This window comes from Anser brachyrhynchus (genome assembly GCF_964034855.1).
Source record: "Anser brachyrhynchus genome assembly, chromosome: 1".
Taxonomy (NCBI): domain Eukaryota; kingdom Metazoa; phylum Chordata; class Aves; order Anseriformes; family Anatidae; genus Anser; species Anser brachyrhynchus.
Genome location: NC_137694.1, coordinates 9,289,524 through 9,308,473, shown reverse-complemented (window position 1 = coordinate 9,308,473; position 18,950 = coordinate 9,289,524). Strand labels below are relative to the sequence as shown.

At 38.7% G+C, this 18,950-nt stretch overlaps 1 protein-coding gene across 2 annotated transcripts in view; it reads right to left on the bottom strand.

Moving 5' to 3' along the window:
• LOC308176312 (uncharacterized protein) overlaps positions 1-18,950 on the bottom strand; it is a 145,801-nt gene that overhangs the window by 18,319 nt on the left and 108,532 nt on the right. The window contains exons 4-5 of one of the 2 annotated variants that reach the window (XM_080551882.1): positions 18,648-18,697; positions 14,369-17,696 (exon numbers count right to left, since the gene is read on the bottom strand). In XM_080551882.1, coding sequence (XP_080408008.1) covers positions 17,654-17,696; positions 18,648-18,697 — 93 coding nt within the window. In that variant the 3' untranslated portion in view covers positions 14,369-17,653. Of the gene's footprint in view, positions 1-3,624; positions 3,699-14,368; positions 17,697-18,647; positions 18,698-18,950 lie in introns of those variants that run through there. The other variant, XR_013938219.1, reaches the window with a different exon arrangement.

Sequence of the window (18,950 nt, the reverse complement as noted above, 5' to 3'; positions counted from 1 at the left end):
TCTTTGTTGGCTATTAGAGTCATTAGTCTCTTTCAAACACTTGAGTCATTCTATTCATGGAGCAGAAAGAGTACCAGTGACCTCAGCAACCCATCACAGACAAACCAGTGAGCAGCCAGTGATGGATAAAGCAAGAAAATTTTCATTTAAATAAAAAATCCACAAGCTTGAATTTCTTTATAAAAACTGTAAAGAATAACTTGCAGACTAGCAAAGAAACTCAGTTTTTAAACAATTAACAAAAAGGAGTGAAGATCAAGGTCTTGACCCGAAGCTTGATGCAGTCAATGGAAAGACTCACTGTTTAGTGGTTTTGGGGAGTGTTTCCTGCTTCCGAGTGGATTTGAACAAAAATAATTTCTAGAGTTTCCAACTGTACAAGGAAAGGGAGCATCTTTTCAAAACAGAGATATGCGCTATCCAAGGACAAGGAAAGTCAGTTTGAAGAGATATGGCAGCACATGAAGGAAAAGGGTGTGTGGGGGGAAACGAAGGAAAAATAAGACATTATTTTCTTCATGTCCCTGCAGAGTGGGATGCAGGACAGAGAACATAAATTTAGGCCTGTGCTGCTGGGAACAGGAGAGGTGTCAGAAATCACACATTCTGCAGTGTGTTCCTCTACAAGAAAGTCCTTTGAGAGAAAAGCCTCTAAGTGTGTGAGCAGAACCCATAAAATTTTACACCCACCCCCCAAAAAAAGGGAAGAATCGAGAGTCCAAACCTGCCACAGAAATTTCGACCCTTCATTTAAATGTCTGCAATGCTTTTACAAGACGTGGTTTGAAAAGGGCTGCATGCTTGCAGTAAAAAAGTTACATTTATAACTTTTTCATTGTAGCAGGCTGTTCTTGCTGGTGCCAAGATATTATTTTCTACCCTCAAAACAGTGTGTATGTACGCATGGTTTTAAAATTCTGCACAGTAGTTTCATACCAAACTGTTCATTGTTTATATAATTTTTCATGTCAAAATGCATTCTGTGTGCCAGGAAAATGGAATATATCATATTTTAATCATTTTGAATAAATTGTGAGTGTTTACTGCAGGTTTAAAAAAAAAAAAAAAAGTCTTCCTCCCAGCTACCAAACTGATTGAAAACAATTATGCTTCTGGCACAAGACTCTGAAGAATATTCAGCACAAATTACATTTCATTCTATTATTAATAGATGTGATATGTGAAAAATGAAGATATATGGCTACTTGTTTCTGTTTATAATTATAGAGATGCCATTCCTGTTCTACATCTTTTATATATGCTGTTTAGAATCTTTGGGTTGGATACCTATGTGTTTGTGATCTCTTATCCAAAGGGCAAAATGACAAAATAAGAGCAGCTATCTTGTTACAAGATTAATTTGGGAATGATAAATGAGTGTTTTTAGAATGAATTGCATAGGTTACCATTTAAACAGGTCTTGGCAGCTAACCAGTCCTTTCCTTTAACAAAAAGGGGGAAAAAATGTAGAGAATGTATAAATGGGTTGATTGCCCCAGGATGTCTCTCTCAAGAAGGATTAGAGAAACCAACTGGGTCATTTTCTATCCCCACAAAAGCACTATTTGTGCTGCAAAAGTTTACCCTGATAATCATGTTACTACAAAAAAAAAAAAAAAAAAAAAGGTTTTCTGGTCCTGTACAACCTCTTGTAAGACATTTGAAGTCATAGAGTCATAGGTGCCACTGAGTCAGCTGCATAATGCAGGCTGAGCCTATCCGAAGAGTGGGAGTGAGAACAAGATCTCTCAAATACTCTTCAGCATAGACAGTGAAAACCAAGCAATATATTTTCCTGCTAACATTGAAAAAGTGCTGTGAAATCAAACTCCCCAGTTCAGGCACAAGTTTGTCAGGGCTGTCTTGGTTTTATCTTTGGGTTTTAACTGTACTCTGCCATTTTGTTCAGGTTATGGCTGGTTCTGCATGTGTGCTTGAAGGGCAGCTCCCGGTCATGCACATTCTTGCTCCTAAATCTGCTGCTTCCAGTTGAGAGACAGGGATTTCTATAATGCCCAATCAGTTATGAGTAAGACTCCAGCATGGCTTAAGGCCAGTCATGATATACATTTGATGAGATGGGACATCTGTGTTTCAGTTTGGTCTCTTTACAAGAAATTTATTGGCAGGCGTAAGTCTAAAGCCTTGTCCGGGTATTACTCCTTCTATGTGACAAGACAACTGGAATACTTTTAGTTGAGCCCTGTAATTTTTCTTCTGTTTTGTTTTTCTTGCAAGATTTCTTCCGATTCCTAATGTAGTTATTTAATGAAGACGGAATGCCTTCCTCACCTTGATCAGTGCATTTTTCACTTTAACCTTTCTGCACTTAAAAACTTTAAAACTGCCATAGCTGTTCAGACCAAGAGCCCAGTTCCTAGCTGTGGAAGATATGGGTAGACATTTATGGAAATAATACAGGAAAAAATGGAAAGAATGAAGGGAACCATCTTCCCAGCATACTGTAATCAGATCTTCTGAGCTGCAGTGTGCAGCTGGTGGAGCTCTCCTCCAAGTTTTTTTTTAACTCATTTTCACTTCACTTATTTGGCTTCCTCAAAATCCTGCAGCTATTGGCTTCAGATTATACTTCTTGCTGTACAAAATATATATTTCTTTAAAATAAAAATATATTACCTGGTAATTTTTTGTCGTCTCAAACCCACAGTTATGGGAAATGGTGAAGAGCCTTTTACCTTCCCTATACCTTTCTGTTTTAAAAACTTAAACAAGGTGTGGTGGGAAAAGGCCAAATAGTGAAGCAAAATGGAACAAAAATAAGGAAAAAGGGAATTGTCAAAAAAACAGTATAAGCAAAGCAAAAGTGAGAGAAATACAGGTGATGAGCTTGTGCTTAGAACTGAATGTAGAGATTTTCCAGTGGTGAGAGAACCTGAGATGGGTTCTAAATATCTCAAATACCAACATTGCCTTTGAATCACTAATCTGTGTTCTCAGCAGGTATTTTATTCATACTAAGGATCTCTGTTTGTTAAAATCCATACATCTACAAATAAGCAAAACAAAAAGCTCAAACAACTAAACCAATTATTTGTTCATGCGTAACAGAAAAAAAAGAAATATTCTCTTCCTGGCCCCAGCTGTTCATACTTATATTCTCTTGACAAATGCTTGAGAGTTTCTATCTGACCCATTCATGAGTATTTGGGGGAAAAAGTGGGTCCTGGATAAATTCATACTGAGATATTACCATATCATATGTAATATGGCAAACACAACAGTCTTGGGGATATCTCTGTTGCTCTGTGTTAGCTACATTATAAGTTTATGGGATGGACAGGACAAGGATGTGGATCTTTCAGAATGACCAGCGTGAAGGGTTGCCACTCAGTTCATGGTACATTAGAAGAAGGCAGGAAAGGAAGCAGATATTTTATAAGTGGGACAGTGGCATGCCCACAGCTGAACTAGGTGCCATAGGAGCACTTATATTTATTATGAATGGAAATATGGTCTCCCGATGGAACACCATGACTGCCCTTTACAGACCAATGTAGTACATCTATCGAAGGACCTTCACACAGTCTTTGTGTAGCAAAGCACAAAGCCAGCTAGTCTGCTCCACTTGCCCCCAGCACAATTCTTGTGAATGAATGAACTGACCTGAATTTGAATATGAACAATCCCAATGAGCAGGTGCTCAAAGCTGAGTCCAAATGAAATAATTTCCTGGAGATCTGAACAAAAAATAATTTCTGCATGAAATTATGACTGTGAACTGTGATTCTGCCACTTATGTTTGAGTGCTGAAGACAGCAGTCAAACTTCTCCAACATTTCACAAACTGTTATTGACAACACAGAGAAACCTGTCTATGTGAAAAGCTCTCTGGCATGTATACTATCATAAAATTTAAAGCCTGACTTTAAGACAAAGAACAGTTGGATTATAGGCACTTCTTTGGGGAAAGGAAAAAGGAAATTATTTGTATTTGGCATTTCAACTAGTAAGATGACTTGATCCAAAGCCCATTAAAGCAAAATGTTTTACTCCAATTGCTTTCACTGAATACTGGGAACCAGGGTCCTCACTGACTTGTATGTTACATTCACCAAGACACAATACCTACCCCCAAAAATTTACTATCCAATCCTCTGAACCATTAGTAAATAAACATATTTTATAGACCTGCAAACATCCCATAGTTGCTTGTGCCTGAAAGATGAAAATACTAGGAACATTTGAAACCAGACAAGACAAACAAAATAACCACTATTCACAAATTTTATGTATGTAAACATAGTGATCTTTAGATCTAGTCATTCAAAATCCTTCTTCAAATCTGAATTTCAGCTTTCTAGTCCAGATCAGATTCAGATGGTGTTACCCTAAAAAAGAAAAAAAAAGGAAAAAAAAAAAAGAAAAAAAGTCTGTTTTGAATTCTCTGACTTCTCTCATTTTGTTTTAAAGATATATTCCCAGAAAGACACAACAATTATGCAGGTACAGAACAGTATGAACAGTATGAATTGAACAGTATGTTGCATTGCTTAACAGAGCTCTAAAGCTCCAATATCCCTACAGTTTTGGATGGATAGATAGAAAAACAGACCAACCATCAAAGGGTATGTATTTATGAATACACATTGAATTTCCGTTGCCAATATCTGATGGATGTGAGCTTATCTGCACTTTGAGTTACAAGTTGTTCTGTTCAAGAGATTAAAAAGTATGGAATGAAAAAAAAAACAACAACAACAAAAAAAACACACCTCATGAACTCCTGTTAAAATGTTGCAAATATTTTCCTGATTTTCCTTTTGGTTGTTTATACTTTGTGCTGCAGATGATGTATATCATTTAGATGATTACCACTTGCAAAGAAATGTCAAATACTCTGTTGCCCATTCAAAGCAAATTCATTTTCTTTGTTTTCTTCTATTTAATATTTTTTAATAGTTATTCTTTTCCCCTACAATGCTGCTTTGACAGCTGATACCAAGACACCTGAGTCAAGTGGTTCTGATTTTTCTTCATTGTTAGCTAGAAGTTTGTGGTTTTCCAGCTGTGGTTTTTAAAGGTCATACAAAAGGAGCTGAAGGTAAAAATCCAGAGGCTGCTTTACATTCTCATGCCAGCTCTGCGAGGACTGAAAACACACTGTGGCTGTCTTTGAACACTTAAAGAAGCACGAGAGAGATATTTGAACTATCAGTTAATGAGAATGAGCCTCAGTTCTCCAAAGCACTAAGAATTTGCCCATTGATCACAACAAGCTACACTGTAGTATTTAAGAAGTAACAGCTGTGAAGAGCACATGCATGGGCTATGACACTCTCTTCTAGATTCCCACCATCCAATGGTTATTCATGTCTTTGACACCTTGAAGCTGAATTATTACTCAGCCCTCCATCTCTGACTGTGCCTATAAACCATTCTGAAACTGCTGCAAGTGCAGCGTTACAAGAAATATTTAATACAGACACAGCCTTGTCTTTGATATCCACTAAGTACAAACTGGTGCATTCCAATCTAAATTTTAATATGATATTTTTGACCTTAGGTAATTCACATTGCTAGAGAAGCCTAGCCATTTATGCTGTACTCTGTTGTATCACAGTATCACAGTATCACAGATTTCTAGGTTGGAATAGACCTCAAGATCATCGAGTCCAACCTCCGACCTAACACTAAGTACTCCACTAAACCATATCGCTAAGCTCTACATCTAAACGTCTTTTAAAGACCTCCAGGGATGGTGACTCCACCACCTCCCTGGGCAGCCCGTTCCAATGCTTAATAACCCTTTCGGTAAAGAAGTACTTCCTAACATCCAACCTAAAACTCCCCTGTCGCAACTTTCGCCCATTCCCCCTCGTCCTGTCACCAGGCACGTGGGAGAACAGACCAACCCCCACCTCTTTACAGCCTCCTTTAAGGTAACTGTAGAGAGCGATAAGGTCGCCCCTGAGCCTCCTCTTCTCCAGGCTGAACAAGCCCAGCTCCCTCAGCCGCTCCTCGTAAGACTTGTTCTCCAGACCCCTCACCAGCTTGGTCGCCCTTCTCTGGACTCGCTCGAGCACGTCCATGTCCTTCCTGTACCGAGGGGCCCAAAACTGAACACAGTACTCGAGGTGCGGCCTCACCAGAGCCGAGTACAGGGGCACAATCACTTCCCTAGACCTGCTGGCCACACTGCTTCTTATACAGGCCAGGATGCTGTTGGCCTTCCTGGCCACCTGGGCACACTGCTGGCTCATATTCAGCCGACTATCAACCAATACTCCCAGGTCCTTCTCGGCCAGGCAGCTTTCCAGCCACTCATCTCCCAGCCTGTAGCTCTCCTTGGGGTTGTTGTGCCCCAGGTGCAGGACCCGGCTTGTGAGGAACTGAAGGGAGCATTCAGGTTCAAAACAAGTAAACACACTTTCTTATGTGATGTGTCAATAACTTTATGTCCCCAAAAGCCATAATTCACCAGTGCTTTCATTAACAGGTTTCACCAATTAAACAAGAACCCTAGAAAGCAGGCTTTTTGTATAAATAAAAAGAGTAACAACTGTACAGTTCAGATATTTGAAAATGGAGTTATTGTCCGTGAGCTTTGGGAGAATAGGACTTTGAAGTTATCACTTGATGAAAGGACTTTTAATTTCACTTGGACTGTCATTGGTTTCAGACAGCAAGAGCCTAATACAATGTTCCATGTGTGTGCAATGTTTCATCTCCGTGCTGCATTCCACAGCACTGCAGCTGAGCCTTGTTTTTACAGACCGTTTCACTAACCTTGCTCAAGCTACTAATTCATACAATCACCCAATGAACAGAACATAAAGACCCCTGTAAAACTAAACAGTGGGAAGTCAAAAAAAAACCCCTTTTCAGCTGCATCCTCTGAGAACTGCATCCAAAGCAGAAATTGAACATGCAAACTCCAAACTTGTAAAAAAAAATTGTTCCGCCAGTTCAGTAACACTGACAATGACAGGACAACCATTTTACTCAGCCTGTTGCAATCATCTGAAAGTAAACGTGTGTAGTATTATTTTCAGCTTTGATAAACTCTGGCAGAGTTCTTGTGGATCAGGCAGCCACTCAAACTCAGGCACTGGAGTTCCCCACCAAAAAAAAAAAAAAAAAAAGAGTATTTAATTAGCACAAAACATCTCTTTTTACACAGTAAAAAAATCCAGGTTTGCAAACGTAAGCAGCTTGATCTTTAATTTGCATTTATTAGGCACTGATGGAAACCCATGGACTTGGGGATGTGACTTGTGCTTTCAAAGGGATGGTAAAAATACAGCCACTGTATTGGCCACTGCGTGTTTTATATAGCCTGTTCTAATGCCTATTACACTTACGGATTTGCTTCCCAGCCTACAGAACACACACGTGTTTAGTGTCAGCATATTGAGAAAACATGCAGATACAGAAAGAGAAAAGCTATCAAAAAGGCCTTTAAAAGAGAATAAAAATTACAATCAAAAACTTAGCTGAAGCAAATCTCCTTTGGACAAGACTTCGTACAGCGAGAGTACTGAGAAACTTACATAATTGGACTAACAGTTTGGGATTTTTTTCTAGCATCTGGTTGTCACTCAAACTACAATGCAACTCCAATTATATTTTATAGGGAGCAATTTCATTTTTATAGTTTAAGAATACTTTGGAATTGTTCTGTGAAAGGAAATAAAAATGAAGAAAAAGAAAAGGATCAGCTGGCTTCAGAGCTTCTAAATGGAGATCAGAAGGCACAATCTAGACTGGCTGTTTACAGTGCCCGCTACTGAAACTGTTAATTCAAAGCAGTGCCCTGGAAATATCTATCAGTCTTATGCTCCCTGTCCATTTAAGGGGAAAGAATGAAATCTCAAGGGATTATTGGGGAACAGTCCAAAAGTCTCATCTCTCCTCTCTGCGTGAGCTAGTATTCATCAGGAATAAAGACTTCAAATGACAAATTGACTCTTCCTTCTTTTTCTTTGCTAAATAAGTCCTCCTCTTGGTGCTAGAATCAAGGACGGAAATTCTGTTCCTTCTCCTGACTGCAGCATCTTACTCCGATCTCGTACTTACAGGAGATGGATGTCCAGCTCACTGCCTGGTGCACAGAAATCAGTGACACTCGATCTTGGTGCTTATTGAGGGCAACCTGGTTAATCAGACATCCAACAGACATCTTCACTGAAAGTGTGGGGAAATTCTTATTTGGGAGACCCGAGTGCAAAACCTACGTCCAGTTCTCAGAGATACATGTTGCCGCTAGAGAGGAGTCTAATTAGAGAGCAAATATTTCTGCTGCTCAAATAACTTTATCCAGTGCAAAAGCATTTCCTGGTGCATCCTATTCTGAACAAAATTTATTTTGTGTAGTATAGAAATTTGCAGTGGCCTTTTACCTGCAAGAGGAAGCATCTGGAAGATGGGCTCAGTAGGAGGAGGTGCATCAGTGAGAGAAAGCTTGCAGGGCACTTCAGGAGCTATTTCCTCTGCTGTCAGTAAGCCAGTGACAGTAAGTTACAGTCTCAACTTCACTGGCCCCACTAAACAACACTGGCCCCTTCCAGGCTAAATTACTTTCCAGGCTAAGCTTTGGTTACATTCAGGTTGATATAATTTATATTTTAGGACTGCACAAAGTGAAAGCATTGGTAGAATGTGATATAAACCTCCTGTGCAAGGTGTGATTAAACAAGCTGCTAAATCTGAGCTTGTGCAGGTGTCCTGACTGAGGTGCAGCTTCACACATATTTTGGATATCCTGCTTTTAGTGGCCAAAAAAATAAGGTTCTCCCCTGTGCTACACTGACATGGTACAAGATTAGGGATCTTGCCATTGTGATTATTTTAGGATGGAAGTATTGCCTATTTCTGTTCTCGTACCTAGCTGTATACTTGCTAATAATATAGTGTCTACAGTCTCACATCTACACCCTCCTTGTGTCTAAGGAGTCAGTATTAGAGGATACATAAATTATGCCATGGTCCAGTAGCCCATTCATTTGGGGGAGGGAAAGGAAATTTATTTAATTAAGCAAGTGGCATACTGTACTGCTGCTACATGGTCAGCTGGCACCTTAGTATTAATTGTTCAGATTCAAATGTTCCTGAATTAGAATACAGATTTCCACCAAGCTTTCTTGCTTTCTTCTCTCGCACAAATCAGAAAAAAAAAAAAAAAAAAACCTCTTATTTTCTTTTAACATGTAAGCTGCGACAGGTGCCAGTTTTACCCTCCACCCTCGGTCAAATCAGTGCCCCTTTACTTGGGCTTATCTGCATTTCCATCTATAGCTTCAACACTTTCCAAACAGCTCCTCATAAACAATAAATTGTGTTGAAGTACTACAACTTTGCATTTTTAAATGACGACTAGCCCACTGAAGCTGACAGTTTTTCATTACTTTAAACTCGGAGCAAGACAGATCAAAATATGTTCCTTCACGCACTGTCTGTGATTAATTATCAGAGATGCACAGATATTTGTGTTAGAATATTATTTAGTCTTTACCATTTACAGTAATGTTTTGAGAAGAGCCTGATTCATCACCGTGCACTTCTATCGCTGGGAATCCTTTTTTTTTTTTTAGGTATTTGGACACTTTGGTTCTGTTGACAAGCTGTTTTTATTGCTTTCTCTGCATAAAGAAAGTTGTTTTTGTTGTTGTTTCTTCCTAGCAGAAGATACACCACAGAATTGCAAGCTTTCTTACAAATTGTAAAATCACAGTGTTCTCCTCCTATCCTATTCCCTACTGTTTTGTCCTTAAGCCTTGCAACAAGCTTGAACAAGATAAACACTTCACAGGATACAGAGAACTCTTTGAAAGAGTCACCTCTTGTTTGGAGGTGTGACACAGGATCACAGAAATATTTCCCCATTAACTTTGTGAAGATTCACATCTATACAGGAGCTATTTCAGTAACATTCCTTCAGGGTACAGAGGAACTCTTTTGCAAACATCTTATATAATGATAAAATTAGGCATGCAATTCTTCATTTGGATTATCTGTGGAAGCCCCAGTCCGCTTTCAGACAGACATGTTTCAATAAACACTGTGTCAATGCTTGTTTGTAGAATTAAAATAATTTATTATTATTATTATTATTATTATTATTTAGTATATTTTCTTTAAACTCACCATCTAGGACTGTCATGTGTTTTTCTGCTCAACAGCAATGAACCTGCAGGGGATTCAGTAAAGACTGTTTAGACCCATAATACAGCAGTGTTCACACTGTAAGTTAAAGCTGTTTATGTTACTGCCGTCCATTTTCGAGGAACAGAAAAACAAAACTAGTAAAGGGCAGATCTCATCCCATCACATGATTGAGGTCACTGGAAGGCCAAGTTTGACAATTCAGCTGTGGTATAACCTTGAATGAAGTAGAAGAATCAATTCCCCATCTTGCAATTTAAAGCTTGGAAAGGGCCAGCTCTGCATTCCTGATCATACTGCTCTTCCACATCGCTCTGTCTTTTCCTGCCAAGTCACTAAGTAGAAAAATCTAATGTATAACTTTTACGGGCATGTCTCCAGTGCAGGGTAAGTACTGTCCTGCAAAGCAGCTCACAGAGTGATGACAACGGCGCACAGATCAGACACCGAATGGGGGCTGTGTTGGGAACTGTGAAGAAACTGATAGTGTCTAAACTTGTGACACTCCCCAAAAGATTTAGGTGAAGAAATTTGGCGTGAACTTAAACAGACAGATGATTGTAAAGGGCTGGGGATCTTTTTTTCTTATAGTACCTTTTTTGTCAGTGAGGGTTAAAGCAAACAGTCCACCATGATCCCACTGTGTAATTGCTTCCATTTTGTTTAGGCAGTTTAACCTCACTTTAACCCCTCTGACTACTGTTCAAGATGAAACAAAATGACTTTGATGATCTTAGACCAGCAATAATAATAAACTCCTCTGGTGTTGTAAACCTCTTTGTGCTAAGGACAGAGAGACTGATTACTCCTCCAAACTGTTTGTGCTGTGTGATTGATAATGACCAGTTGAAATTCCCCTGGCTTCTCCCTGTGTACCTCCATACAAGGGTGATTTAATTCACTGGCACTTGGGAGGAGTTTACCTCAAGGCATGGTGTGGGTTCAAAGGCACAGTGAAGAATGGCTTTCTGTAGACAAGGGCTGGGGGCAGAGCCTTCTGAAACCTGCAGCCTCTTTGCTGGCATAACAAGCTGGGAGTTAGATCCTCAGCTAGCATAAATAACTTCAATAAAGACATATTAGTTTTATTGCCAAGGTATATTAGTTTTATTAAAGCTTGTTCTGGGGTGCTGTTAGCTGTTCAAAGACAAAGCTGTCCCATTCAAATTATCTCATCACTTTTGGCTGCTGACAGATCCAAGGCATCTCCAGACCACTCAAACTCTATCACCACTCAAACCATCCATACCTGCAATTCCAGTGTGACAGCGTGCTCTGCAATTACCACAAACTGAAGCAGTCTAGGAGAAAGACATGCTGTGGCAAGAGAAGGCTTTTAAAAATATGCAGAGTAAACATACTGTAGAGTTAAATTGACCTGATTTGCATTCATAAATGAGGTATGATGAATGCAATTATGCTGTGGCCACGGACTAAAGGTCAAATGTCATGATTTTTAATTACAAACACACTAGCAGCAAACCAGCACCGGTGTACAGATCTGGAAAGCCATATCCATTTAGTAAAGCTTTAAAATCCTCAAACTGACCACAGATGTGTGTGTGGGGGAGCAGAGAGAGGGCAGGAGTGAGAGAGTCCCCATGACCACGTTACATCAAGTTTGGTGTGTCTGAAAACATATTATTAGCTGTATTGTGTGACGAGAATGAAGTTTCCAAAGTAAACTCCCATTAAGTTAATATTTAGTGCTACAGATGACCCAAATTCTTATTTCAATATATTTCAAAACTAGAAACAGGTAGGTGTCATTTCAAAGGCTTCTGCCACTCTGAATGCTTCTATGCTGCCGCAGCAGGTTATATTCACTGCTTTAAGATATGAATGGTCATGAGCTTTAAGATGAAAGAAACATGCAAGAATTTTTCATAGACTACAATATTCACTGAAAAAAAATAATAATCTGTAGTTAAATCATCCAACTTGCTCCCTTATTTAGTTATTAGAGATATCTACAAAACAGACCTACCAACACGTAAGCCATTTAAAGCAATGTGGAAAAATACATTTCCACTGCTGATGGAACCACATTGCCCCCAGAATACAACAGAGTGGCTGATTTGGGGATCAGTCTACATTAGGCTAAATTATGTTAGTCTTTGGTCTTTAACTCTGCTTCTGTTGAATCACTTTGATCATAGATGCATTTCAGTTTACTCCCCCAAAAATTCTCAGGGCCAGAAGAAAACACGGTTTTCTTTTCTATCCCCCCCCCCCCCCCCCCCCCCCTTTTTTTCTTTTTCTGACAAGGAAACTCTAGAAATGTCATTACATTTTCTTATGTCTTTTGGAATTACCAAACCTTAGGATGGTGAAAAGTGTGAAATTTCAGCAGCACATGTTCCTCAGCAACCAGGGCTTTCCCAACCCATATAAATAAATACAGAAAGACAATTAAACTACTAACATTGTATGATATAATAATGGCCAAACTTGAGATATGTAATTCCAGCACAAGAAGAACCCTAGGTTGATCTTTTTAGCTCAGTTTTTCTGTGCCTGGTTTTTACTGGGGCAGGTTGTTCCCTAAGCTTTTGCCTCCCACGTGGATCCAGCATGTTATGAACTTTCAAATCAGACTCACGCCTGGGGACAACCGCACCATCTTCTGAGGACAGGGTAAGGTCTAATAAGTATTCCACTGCAAAGAGAGATCAATTAATTACTTGAATCAGTGCTCCCACAGCTGTAACATTCTTCACCTGCTGCTCAGACAGGTACATAATTCTTCCCTATCTTTGAAAACCATCAAAGGTTTCCACTTTGAGCACATGCTTTAAAACTGTATTCCACATTGATCACTACAAACAAGGGCAAAAGCAACAGCACACAAAGGAGTGAAGGATCTGGAGTGTGGAGGCAATTTGCAGTGGCAAGGACCAACAATGTACCAGATTTCTACCCAGGGAGGAAGGTTGCTCGGCAGACTCTTGGTTTTAATGGTCTTTTTGCAATATCAGATATATTAAACACAGTGCCTCCGTGATCCAGGTCCACGCCCTATGCTGAAGTGACCGCGCTTACTCCAGAAATGTCGTATTTCAGGTGTGAGGGAGATTTCTGTAATTTGGTCATCTTTGTGATTATTTCTTTCACCGCTTCACACATGTGTCATAAGCCTCTCTGATACAGTTTTTATACAGGTGGAAAAGATGTTTTCAAGCAAATTCCTTTCTTGGTCTGAACATCTATTTAAATGCAAGCAGATTTTCCTCCCTCCAAAAAACACCTAACAAATTAAAACATCTGCTTCAAGGGAATCACAAGTTTATTGCTGTCATAACAACCTGACATTTGACATGCTGCACTTTGCTGAATTAAAGTCACAGTACACTGTACTCTAGAGAAGCAATGATGGGTTATACTTTGCTGTAACATCTGTAGAGTACAAAATGCAGGTTTGCTCTCAGGTTCAAAGAACACTTGGAACTATATTCCTTGAAATCAAAAACTGGGAGATGGCATATGGTTAGCACCTCTTTTTGTTTTATTTATAAATTTGTTTGTGGGATATAAACGTACTTAATTTTGAATCCTAGAAATTTGCCCCTGAAGAGAAATATTAGCAAGCCAGGACAAGTAAAGGATCCTTTCTAAAATCTTCTGCTCAGGAGAATAATAGAAAAAAAAAAAAAAAGCGTGCTGCCAGAAAAAGAAAAGGAGAGGACTAGATAAGTACATCCTCATGTCTTTTCACAAGTAGGACTTCACTGATAGACCAGGGAAGAAGAACATGACGCACTGCTGTGTTGGTGGTTTACTTGGATGACCTTCCATGAAGCTTAGTTCCTCAGTGCATCGGTTTCCTGTTTGCAAAACGGAGACCATAGTAACTGTCTGCCTCAAATTGCTCTCTGAATCTGTTATGTAAATTGTCAGATATTGTAGTACCCTGGGAATGGGGACCATGTAAGCACAGAGACAGAGATATGGAGATAAAGACACAAAGAAGGCAATCTACCTTTTTTCTTCCTTTTCCTAAGTTCACCATTAAGCCCCAGAAGCCAGTAGTCGGCATTCTAAATCACCAAAATGTTTCTAACAAAAAAAACCAAACAAACAAAAAAACGAAAACAACAACAACAAACTGAAGGAAGTAATAAATGTCAAACACATCAAAAACAGGCTAGTTTTTTTTCTTTTTTCTTTTTTTTTTTTCCATAAGGCTCTGCTAGAATTCTTTAAAAAAAAATATCTTTTTGTGGGTAGCCCATATGCTGCTCAACTCAATTGTATACTGTTGTAATGCACTATCTATTAGAAAGCATACACCTTCAACCAAGGGTTTAGTTACGTAAAGACTCTTTAATGGGAAGAGAGAAGTTTTTCAAGGAACTTTGGAAATTCTACATTTAAAATTCCAGTATTTTTTGTTTGTCAATATTCAATTTTCTGTTGGTCAATATTATGAATTCCATATAGGAATGGACTGGTATAACCCTGTAGCATTGATGTTCGTGCAAAGTATGCATGCAGAAGTCTATTACATCCCACTTTATGATCACACCTTTTTTTGTAAAAGTATGTGGAATCTGAATGGGAAGAGTAATACCTTCAGTGGATGATTTGAGGCCTTCCACTCAGGTTTAAAATACTGAATGTTTTGGTTTGCACTGATCAGTCACAACAGTTGTGTTGACTCATCTTAAATAAAACAGAGAAGCAGAAGGGAGCAACTAAAGAAAAAAAGAAAGAAGAAAAAAAAAAGTAAACAGTGCAAACACATTTACTCAACAGTCTGATGCTGAGTCAGAACTTACAGTAGCTCTTCCTCCTCTAACCAGCCCTGGAAATACTTGAAGGCCTGGCAAGCTCAGAAAGAATAATATGGTAGTGACAGCACGTTACATGGAAAACAGAGCATAGACAAAAGCAAACAGGTTGACAAAGCACAGGGAAGATTTATGTTCACATTGTGGATACAACATTTTGACGGTACCCGTTGTGCCTTTTCTTTGCAACAACTGAAGGCAGCATTGCATGCTGTGTTGTGACTTGGCTGACATGGCAGGAAGAGCAACTATTTTAACACTGATGCAAGATAAGGGGAGCAGCTGCTCCCATCTAGACCGAAAGATACATTCCTTATTTCCCTTCCTTTCAAAAGTCACTCTCTACCTCTGTTCTGTCAACACTCCCCAACTAAGGGTCAGGGAAGAATTTATTCCACCTCTTTTATCACATGCATTCATATGTAGCACTTCATTTACTGAGGTATTTTTTGGGGGAGATGATAACTCTTAACTCCTTAAGGTTTGGAAGACTAGGTCTTCTGATCATAAGCACTGTTTCCTAAAGGTCAGATGCTGCTTGCTTAGTTATGTCAATTTTATTACAATCACCTCACTTTCAATGTACAATGGGCATTTGATGATTGATGTTTTGTAATGGGACATTCCTACTGAACTCTTTAAGAAATTCTTTCCTTCCATTCAAGAGTTCAAAGGAAAGAGAAAAATTGAAACAGCAATTGCATAAGATTTATGTACTGTACTGTGAGAAGCCAAATACTCTCCTGTTGTTATCTAACAGCAATTGGGAACAGCATATGGAAAATGACTTCAGGTATTCTTGACTTTACCTTGCAGTTCATTTAAAAAAAAAAAAAAAAAAAAGGAAGATAAGGGCAATCCAAAAACCAGAACATAAAAACTTCTACTTAGAAAGTATAAATTAATTATGCTATTTAAAGCAATACTACAATGTGATATATTATGTCAACAAAGGTGTTTATTCTTTTAGAGTCTTAAATATGAAACTAATGACAAATAATTTTCTACCCACTGGGTTTTGAGTTAGTCAAAGTTGAAATTTCTTTTCATCTGGTTAAGTCTGCATTAACAAAACAGCCTTTCTATACTATTTTTGGAAATGGAAAAAATCTCTGTAATTCACTTTTGTACTCATTAGAACAGACATCATAATATACTCATCTGACTGCTTGCGTATTCCACTATAAAAGCAAATTTATTAGATGGTCAGATCTAATTGACAATTTTGCCAAAGTAGGAACAGAGAAAAGTGTCCTATTCTGGGTCAATTTTTGTGGAGATCTTGTTATTTTTATTACTGCAAATATGGTGTTGCATTTCCCCTTTCTTTTACTATTTTATTTAAAGAAGAGTTAGTCACGAGTGTGTGACCTATGGACCACCAATGTCTCAGTGCTGTTTTAACTGATATCTTTGAAGTTTTTAAAAGATGACCACAAGTGAATTTTAATCAAGTGTATTCTTTATTTAGGTGCACATAAATCTAAACCTTTTTGTTACACATGGTAAAAGCTTTGCCAGTGCCATCCCACCTTCCCTCATGAAATGGTGAATTATTTTTCAGCACAACTTATTGTAATGCTTGCAATGCTTGAAATTACCGTTTTTGAACTGTATGTAGAGAGAGACCGTGATTTATATGCTCTCATTCCACATATTCCATAAACACTTTAGCAATGTGAATTTCATTTCCAGGACAAGTGCTGCCACTTAGTTGTAAGCAGACTATGTCATTCCCAAGCATTTTAAAACAGCTAGTAAAGTGTTCCATGAGAAACTGTTTAAAAATACTTCTCTAAAGAGGAAAAAAGAATTGTGTAAAAATATGAAAGGTCAGGTGTTTCTAACTTTTCAAAACTTAGTCATAAAATTAATCTCCTCAGAAGACAGGGGGATGATAAAGAATTTTAGGGTCTGGTTCCAATGAGAAGTGAAACAGAAAAGAAATATTGTAAAGAGATGATCAAAATGATGTATTGGTGAAAGCAATCTACAAAGGCCAAGAAACTGCTATAGTCTGCTCTTGACACCCTTATCATTACAGTGACCTAGTGTCTCAAAGTAGCATTAGGCAGTATGACTGACACCTGTCGTGTCACTTCTACTCCCTTACCCGCTCTTCAGATCTATCTGTTTCGTGTGGTGTTTTGATTTGACAGCATTTTAAATGTCCATAGTGTTCAAAATGTATGAAGGAAGGTAGGCAGAAAAGGTATTTCTACTTGGAATGGAAAGCAGTAGGGATCCTCTGGGTTCACATTTAAGGGGGTTTCATTTTGCACCCTGGGATTAATCTTGGAAAGAGCTCAGTTTTCTGACTCCAGCAAAGGTGGAAGGAAAAGGTGATATCTGACAGTAACAGATGAAAAGGAAGATTACCTTCCCCTTCTACAAAAGAAACAAATATTCTCAGTTTTAACTCTCATCTCCCTGACAAAATATGATGAACCTGCACAATGTTTATGACTGTTAGCTGATCTAAAAACATCCTGTGACTTCAAAGCACTCCATCTTCTTCTGAGCTCCCATCCCTCAACACTCTTTCCTGCTCTATCCAACTATGACACTAGGAATTTGAAGGTATTTATTAAACGAAAAAGTAAATACCTAACAACCATATGCGCTCTTTTGATAAGATTGGAGGGGTGTGGTCCTGGTTTCTTCAAGTGACTAGTGGCCTGAAAGGCAGACTTCAAGAAACTCCATTGATAAAACAGTCTTTCACCTTTAGCTCCTTCTCTTTAGCAATTTGTTCTGGATGATATCAGCTTGTTGGTGGAATAGCTGAAAAAAAATTCTCAGAATCACCTTTATTGTCTTAAAGGAATTTGTAAAACATAAAATCAAGGTATCTTCTGTTCACCAAAGACTATATTTATTTTTTTTAAGAGCCATCATGTTCTCAAACTCTGAACATTCATTCACATTTTCAGGGCTTTAACAGGGACTTTAGCTATATATTCAGTGGAACCTTTATGTTTTAAAAATGAAAAAAGTTAAAAAGCTAGTTTTAGAAAGTAGAAAGGAAGACACAAAACAGAACTAATAGTGCACTTCCCTACCACAGAGTGATTTCTGCCATGTTATGTTGACCTTGGTCACAGAAGAAAATGCCTTAGAAGCACAAGAGCTATTAGCAAAGAAAACTTGTCTTTGACTGAAACAGTGAATGGCCCCAAGACTGTCTCTCGTTTGTTTGTGTGTATGGGGTTGTTTGAGTTTCTAAAGCTTGTTCATCCTATAAGGACTGAATTCTTCTGTAAGGATTGATGTGGTGGACCAGATTTTCTCTATTCGTCATGAAAACACTGACATGCTATTGTCACAAACATAAAAGGACCTACTTAATCCAACCAGTGTTCAATTCCTCACCAATTAATTTTGTGTGAGTCTCGTGGCTAGCTAAAAATCAAGAGTCAAGCAGATGCTGGGAGTGAGTTTGAATTGAGGCACTGACTCACTGGATGACCTTGCAGACAGTTGCTTGACCTCCGTATGCCTCAGAAAGCTGACAGTAGAGCTGGGAGAAAGGTGGAATGTTGCTGAACACCAGATCCCATGTCCAAACCTTTCAAGCTAAGCTATAAAGCAGTAAAATAAGCTTGCTAATATAGAAACACTTCCTAAATGATTCACCTGTCCCTTTGACTTCTTCCTCAAAGGCTGAGAATGACCAGGAAATCAATGATGAACAGGGATGATTTCACTTGTTCTTGCTGGGTGGGCTCCACTCACCCTGTATCTGCAAAACATCCGAGTGGAATTGCCAAAGATCCTATCTGCCCCTAAAAAAAATGCCAGCATTAACAATACAGAAAGTACAGGCAGAAACACCTGTGTGCCTGCTGAGCCCAGCTGTACACAGCCTGCTGCAGCTTAGAATACGCATGCCAGACTGCTGCCTGTGTCTGATTGGGAAAGAAGGGAAAGACAGAATGGTTCACATCAGGAGAAGACAAGCAGCTTTCACTAATGTTTTCCTAAGATTCACACTGTGCACAAGCAGTCCTATACTCTCTGAAAGAGCCTAATATTGCT